At 38.6% G+C, this 8076-nt stretch overlaps 1 protein-coding gene across 1 annotated transcript in view; it reads left to right on the plus strand.

The window, feature by feature from the left end:
• The window catches only part of LGR4 (leucine rich repeat containing G protein-coupled receptor 4), a 74737-nt gene extending 70157 nt beyond the window's left edge, over positions 1–4580 (plus strand). Inside the window, exon 18 of the mRNA XM_035550379.1 lies at positions 1610–4580. Coding sequence (XP_035406272.1) covers positions 1610–2886 — 1277 coding nt within the window. The 3' untranslated portion in view covers positions 2887–4580. The remainder of the gene's footprint in view (positions 1–1609) is intronic.
• Positions 4581–8076: the final 3496 nt, after the last annotated feature.

Consider the following 8076-nt stretch of genomic DNA (forward strand, 5'->3'; position numbering starts at 1 on the left):
GTTGGGAATGTTAGTGGGAGAGGAGGCTAACTTCGTACTATGATAGTTAGAGAGAATGGGAGTTGGGAGAATGACAGGAAGGTGTGGTGGACTTTGTTGGTTGTGTAAAGATGACCCATGATACAGCTGCTAGATAGAAAAAAGACTTCAGATTGATTTTCAAAACACAGAATTTGCATTTTAAAATTTCCTAAGTAGGAAGTTGTTTTTAAGTATATTCAGGTTAGAAGATTTTGCTAAATAGAATGGTCTGGGTGGGAAGAAAAGAAAGACCGTCTAGCTGCAACCCCTTGCAACGGGCAGGGACGCCTCACACTAGATCAGGATGAATGTCCGTGGTGAATGTACTTCAAAAATAATTCCCTGAGTAACAGATGCTCATTGGAGCATACCTGCAAAAAAGGGGATTGTACTGCTGTTTTTACTGGTCTGATAATCCAATTAACAGCATTATTTCTTACTCAGAAATGAAGCTTACTCGTTTAAACAAACAAAAAGATTCTTTCAGGACTTGTCAGTTGAGTTATTTCTGGAAGTTGCTTTAGGCCTTGGGAGTTTCTCGTCCTGATGTTTAATCTCTCTGTGCAGTCAGCGTTAGGAATGGGTTGTGCTTACCTTTCACCTGCCTCAAAGGAGGGGATGAGGCATGTGGGGCTGAGGGCTGCCTGGCCGCGGCTCAGAAGCTACTTTGCCAGTGCGGTTTGGCGTTCCTCTGCTTCTCCTTCAGCTCGCAGGGGGCCAGACTACATGAGAGATCCCTCGGTATTGTGTTTGGGACAATTAGCAGTGCTTAATGGAGATGAAGGAGAGGTTAAACTCTTCTAATCGTTACATAAAATCAGTGGGATTTCCCTATGGAATAAATAGCGATTAGAAGGGTAAGTAGAAACAGTGACCTTTTTTTTCCCTTGTCTTGCCTTATATCATTAGACATTTTATTTATCTTTATTTTATCACTTAGTTTTTTTACCTCAGTGGCAAAAGAAGAAGAAAATCCTGTTTTTCCTATGACTTTGCAAACTCTCAATGCCTTCCAGTGACGGGGGTGGGAGAGAGGGTTTGTGGTGAATTCCTGTCCCTATTAAAGCTGATAAATTAAATTTGTTGGCTGTTTTACAGATGTTTCCTTGTGACCAAAAGCTACTCTGGAAGGCGTGCTTGTGAATCATTTTTTTGAGAGAAACGTTACTTATAAGGGAAAAGGATTTTTTTTTTTACAAGTGGGTTTTGAACTTTTGGTTTTATTTAGTTATCAATTTTTTTTTTTATCAAGTATGAAATATTAAAAAAAAAAAGTATTTAGGGGGCACTAATAAAAGCTATTTTGAGTAGCTGAGAGGTAATTAGGTTTGTTTATCTAGTTTGTTTATAGAAAGTATTCCCAAGTGACCATGCATTGCAGTAATTATTATTTCAGGCATAATTAATTAGTAAATAGCTTCAGCAGAGCAGTTTACTTTCAACTGACCTATTTAGCAGTTCAGCTGGGTACTCTATTCATGAATTAATGAATGAGGAGTGCTCTTGTAATACCTTTGAAAATCTTGCTTATTAAGGCACAAGTTTTCTCCCTAAATTGGTTGTCCTTCTGTTTTTTTTTTTCTTCTAGGTGCTTTTAAGCCTTGTGAATATTTACTGGGAAGCTGGATGATTCGACTGACTGTCTGGTTTATTTTTTTGGTTGCTTTGTTCTTCAACCTGCTTGTCATGTTAACAATATTTGCATCTTGTACTCCATTGCCATCTTCCAAACTGTTTATAGGCCTGATTTCTGTCTCTAACTTATTCATGGGAGTCTATACTGGTATTTTAACTTTCTTGGATGCTGTCTCTTGGGGAAGATTTGCTGAATTTGGCATATGGTGGGAGACTGGCAGTGGTTGCAGAGTTGCTGGGTTTCTTGCAGTATTTTCATCAGAAAGTGCCATTTTTTTCCTGATGTTGGCAGCTGTTGAACGGAGCTTCTCTGCAAAGGAGATCATTAAAAAGGGGAAAAGCAATCGGCAAAAACAATTTCAAATTGCGGCAGTCCTTGCTTTCCTGTGTGCTATGGTAGCAGGATGCTTACCACTTTTCCATAAAGTAGAGTATTCAGCATCACCCCTTTGCTTGCCCTTCCCCACTGGAGAGACACCTTCACTAGGCTTCACGGTAACTTTAGTGCTCCTGAATTCGTTAGCATTTTTGCTAATGGCTATTATCTACACTAAACTTTACTGCAACTTGGAAAAAGAGGACCTCTCCGAAAACTCACAGTCCAGCATGATTAAGCATGTCGCTTGGCTAATCTTCACGAACTGCATCTTTTTCTGCCCTGTTGCATTTTTCTCGTTTGCACCGTTGATCACTGCAATTTCTATCAGCCCTGAAATAATGAAGTCTGTTACTCTGATATTTTTCCCGTTACCTGCTTGCCTGAACCCAGTTCTGTACGTATTCTTCAATCCAAAGTTCAAGGAAGACTGGAAGTTGCTCAGACGCCACATGACCAGGAAGAACGGAGCAGTAGCAATTTCCGTCAACACTCAAGGGGGCTGCGTGACGCAGGACTTTTACTACGACTGTGGCATGTACACCCATCTGCAGGGGAACATTGCCGTGTGCGAGTGTTGCGAATCGCTCCTCTTGTCCAAGCCCGTGCCATGTAAACACTTAATCAAATCACACAGCTGCCCCACGCTGGCAGTGGTGCCTTGCCAAAGGCCAGATGGCTACTGGTCGGACTGTGGCACCCAGTCCGCCCACTCTGACTATGCGGACGAGGACGACTCTTTCGTGTCGGACAGCTCAGACCAAGTGCAAGCCTGCGGCCGCGCGTGCTTCTACCAAAGCCGAGGATTCCCTTTGGTTCGCTATGCCTACAACATACCAAGAATTAAAGACTGAAAGGCTTTGCCGTCAGCTCCTCTAACGAAGGGGTATAACGCTTCATAGACCGTTACCTGTTTTGACCTTTTCAAGCAGGAAGCACTTTTGTAATCGTTGTTTAGCGTTGTTTGTAAAGAAGGGAAGTGGGCAGTAATTTCTTGAGCCATACATTTAAAAATAATGAAACAAATAAATAAATTGCCCTGACTGTAAATAATTGGTAAACCAAATTTGTTACCCAATATTTTTACTCTTTCCAAGCAATAGTGGTTCCTTTTATACGGTTTTTACATGCCTAATGGTCTGTTTCCATGTTGTGCTCCAGTTGTATTTACTTCTGCTGGTGGTGAGGTAAGTTCTGATGATTTTTTTCCTGCCAAAGCACAATATAAAGGACAGCTGTTAATATTAAAGAAATTATTTTTAAATGTGACTTTTCTATAATTAAGCAAACAACTCTCTTGCTAGCTTTGTATAGTGTATTCAGCATTGAATCTCAGGATGAATTTTACTGCAGGGCCAAAAAAGGGATTAATTCTCCCATAATAACTGTGAGAGCAATATAGGAATACCGTGTTTGTTTTGTATTTCAAGCCAATGTTCAATCTTTTTTAGACAAAAAAAGATTGCTATAGTAAAAGCATTTGTAATCCACAATATCTGCAGACTATGAAACAACAATATTAACAGCTGTCAGGCACAATAGGGCTGAACGCGTTTTTCAGCAACGATGCATTACTTCAGGTGAAGCACAGCAACTTTCTTCAGTATTATGCAGTAGGGTCACACTGTTAGGAGGAATATCGATGCATCAGGTGGCGTATTACCAGTGCTGTCAATGTATACAGCTCGTGCTTGTAGAAAAAGACTGGCTAATACTGTGCAGCCTGTTGAATGTTGATGCACCCCAATAATATCTATGAATAGACTGAGATTTTCGCAAATGGAGAGAAAAAGGAATTTTACAATTAAAAAAAAGCATTTTTGCCAATTATTTTACTGAGTGTGATGTACACTGTGCAAAGTCACTGATTTTCATGTAAATCAGTGCTTTATTTTAAAACCATTTAAGTCTTGAGGCCCAAATGATTTAAGTACAATCAGTGATTCGTTCATTTAGTTTGAAATCTGATCGATATAAAGTTATGAATGCTCGATTAAGTAATTATGTTCCTCAAATATGATAAATCAAGAGCAAATTCACTGCCATCCCAGTTACTCTGGAGACATTCTTCTTAAGATTTAAAGCTAGATTGCTGTTTTGAGAATTAACCTGTATATACTGTTCATACAATGAATTTTTATCTTTGTATTGTAAATTATTTGATAGAACACATGATGGGAAATGTGGCTTCAGTTCATTTTGTTAATTAAAGCTACCTCCTAAACAATAGTGGCTGCCAGTAGCAGAATGTTTAAAACATGGTTTATATACTTTTGCATTGTAAATAGACATGGTTGTATATTGTCACTGTAATAAAAACAGAATCCTTCTATATCAAAAACATGTAGTTTGTATAAAATACGGGAGGATTATTTACTGTAATGCTGTTAATTTTGTAAGCCAAAATATTCACATGTAAAAACAAAGGAGAAGAAAACCAACCACCCAGAGTTGTTAATTCTTATATTTACACTCATGAATATTACAGCCATCTGCAATTAGCATGGAATGTTACACTGAAAACAAATAAAGGGTACATGAATATTGATTGTTATTTATCTCTGTTTTTCAGAAGTTTAGGGTAAAAATGGTGGTTAGAGTGTTAATGTGGTTAGAGTGTTGGGAAGGAATAGCCAGCAAAATAAGCAAGTTGCCAGTTTACATGTGGATCTGTGATCTCTGACTAATGCTGTCTCAGGGCGTGCAAATGATTAAAACATTCAGGGGAGTGCTTGCCCTCTTTCAAAGCAATCGCTTTGAAAAAAGACATTATGTACTGTATTTAACCTCAAATGTGTGATACATCTTGGAAAGTCATACAGAGGATGATTTTATGTTTTCGGTATCATTTCCCTGCTAGGTGTTACTTTTTTTTTAAGCCATAGCTTTGTAAGAGTCACAGTTTGTTCCATGCTCCCTCTGTTGGCCAACTAGTCACAGGTATCAAGAATACTTCTAACAAGAATACTCCACAAAAAGGAAAACAAATTTCAGATGGAATTTTATAATCAGCAGGAAGGAAATCCAACTATCAAGCCTCCAACTGCATTTTCCAACAATATTCTTGAGCATGGATATATGTCGCTTGTTGTTTACAAATGAGTCCTCACTGAAATGCTATGAAAGTGGCCAAATGTAGTTCATTTAGAACTCTAGTATTTCATTACACTGCGATATGTTGTTTTTTCTGCAGTTAACTTCTAATTCAGTCAGTCCAGTGTCTTCCAACATGTGCAGGTTTTACTGATAGAGGTGAAGGAACACTGGCAGTAGCTAGTAAAATCAACCCGTTGAGAAGTAGTGCTGTGAAACTCGCCTGGCTCAGCATCACCGCATGCCCAACACGACCACGTAAGAACGCAGAGAAGCGCAGCCACCAGGTACCAAATAAATCCCTTGTCACATCTTCACTGGGCAAGCTGATCTCTGTAGCTGTGCCTAATGTTCAAATGTTCACAGCTGCAACAGAAAAGATCTGCTGAGAATTCACTCCCTCTCTTCCCGGCTCCAAAAGTGGTATCAGGTATGTGGGGACAGCTTGCCTCGAAGCTGCGCCGTGTTGGTAACACATGGGGGGGATTGCTTAGCTCTGTATGAGTGATGTCCAGAGTGCTCTCCTCCCTTGCTAGGCAAAGCTTCCTAATCTCCATTTTGATATCCAGGCAAGTGAAACCTCATAAGTTACATCCTTCTTGGGTGTCCACAGGAAAAAAAATCCTCTGATTCCTACAGTCTAGAGTTATCTGAAACTATTTTTACAGTGACAATGTCACTTACCTTATCTCTAAACCCTGCCGAGCAACTGTTGTACTGAGCTTCAGTACCAATTTCAGCAGACACAAGGAATTTGCTGTTCACTTTAAACAAATGAAATCTTTTGAGCAAGACGGGGATTTCTGCTGTTGTGAGGAAGCAGCTTTCTGCAAGGGGACAGAGGAGAAAAATAGAAAATGCCAAAAGTTGTTGCTAAGATATTCCACACCTGCCCCCCATTAAGTTTACGGACAGCTGTTAACCTGCTCTATGGAAGTATTCTGGTGAGATCTCTTAATCTGGAAGGGAGCTTTATTACTCTCTTACAGAAATAATGCATCTACTCGGCAACTGTTTGGTCTAAATCCCTTTTGACTTGTTTCATTTCTCTCCATTAGAACTTCCTGAGTTTAATCACACATTTACTCAGAAAATTCCAAGTTGCACAAGGATACTTTTGACTTCGATTACAATTTTTAATCCTTTGGTTTTAATTTATAGGGTAATGTTTTTAATTAAAAGCACAATGCACTGTTTGTTTCATATGTACTCTCAATTTAATAACTTTTAATTACATAGATGCTTTTGATCTTTTACTGCTAGTATAATAAGTTTATTTTTAGGTAGAGATTTTTAATATTGCCTTTCATATACTTTACAGTAGAATCTGAGCAATTTACTCTGGAGCTAGAGTTCAGTTGAGTGTGATTCCCAAAATAAGGAAATGAATGAAAGGTGGAGCAGGATAAAGCATCACAAATTACTGTGTTTTGTTTACCGCTGTATGGTGTAAGAACTTGGAGGATGAATGGACACATTCTCTGTTGTTCCACGAATGCAACTACACTAGTATAAAATACCATCATTTAGGTCTTACTGAAGAAGTACTAGTTAATGGGAATTGTGGCTTTTATTATAAGGAAATTGGTTTAGATTTGAGAGCAACAACATGTGAGGTATATCAATGGTTTCCAGTAACAAAAGCATAACCTACGAGTGTCTTTTGAAAACTTTAGCCCAAAAGCAAGTGAATAAATCTGTTAATAACTGATGCTTTAAAAGAGTATAAGGACTGAAGTAAAGACTTTGCATGAAGTAGCCAAGCAGGTGAAGGTTGTTCAGAAGCAGGCTGTGATCTCCAACTAATACAAAAACTGGGTGCATTTTGCTTGAATATAAGGTGAAATCCAGCCCACTGAGTTGAGCACGAATCATGCTATTGATTCGAAAAGATGTGATTTTACTTTTCAGTTTGTTTCATAGAATTCTTGCATGTTCCCCTAAAAAGAGAAACACGTCTTCTCAAGGCTGTGGTCCTTGAAAATAGCTGGCTCCGTATGTGCAACCTACAGAAAATCTGGACTGGGACCAGTAGTGGGGTATGGCTTATTGCAAGGATGGGAACCCATCAGAAAGTGAAGGAAAACTGAAGTTATCCAAGACCCCTCATGATTCATAGCATCTAATTAAGCAGAATTACAAATGCAGGTGCAAAAATAGCTCATAGACTAGCATAGACATTGATCGGTCAGCTCCAATGGTGAGCGTGGAGCCAAGTAGCTTTCTTCCTTGCAGAGGCACCTGCTGCACCACTTACTTTTGCCCACACCAGAAAAATCTGAAGACTCCGGGAGACTTTTTAAATTCATCTACATACATATGGCTTAAATTTTGTATTTTTTTTTCTGTTTGAGTAAAACGTAGACAAACATTCTCAAAATGTGTGCTTTGTTGATGCCAAGAAGCTTAAGGCATGTTGTCTGTGCCTTAGTTTGTGCCTCAGTTTAGTCTTTTTCTTTTCAGTAGGATTATTTTATGCTTTTTCTGTGTTCCTGAATGCAGGTATGGAACTAGAGACAATACATCTGAGAACAATGTCATTTGATTCTTTTCATTAAATCTGACTAGTATTAAGTTCAACCGAGAGGTTTCCTCCTGACAGCCCTTGCATTTTCTGAGGCTGAGCTGATCAGAATATAGTTGAATTTCTAAAATTTAAATATTTTATAAGAAAGAATTGGCAAATTCACTTATTGCATAGAGTTGTCAAAACAGGGTTGTTAATAATTGAGGGTAGTTGATTTACGTCTAGGATTGAATTCATTTCTATGTTTCAGTTAGCTGTAAAATTGCTTTCTCAGCACCATTTTCTACATAAAATCTTTTTTCAAGTACAGTGGATGACAATTAGGGATTACAGCAATCTGTCAGAATCATTTAGAAGTTCAGACACGTCGATTGACTTTGAACTGACATAAAGTATAGGTCTGTGAATATGCACCTGTGGTTTT

The sequence above is a fragment of the Cygnus atratus genome, chromosome 5, assembly GCF_013377495.2.
Source record: "Cygnus atratus isolate AKBS03 ecotype Queensland, Australia chromosome 5, CAtr_DNAZoo_HiC_assembly, whole genome shotgun sequence".
Lineage (NCBI taxonomy): Eukaryota > Metazoa > Chordata > Aves > Anseriformes > Anatidae > Cygnus > Cygnus atratus.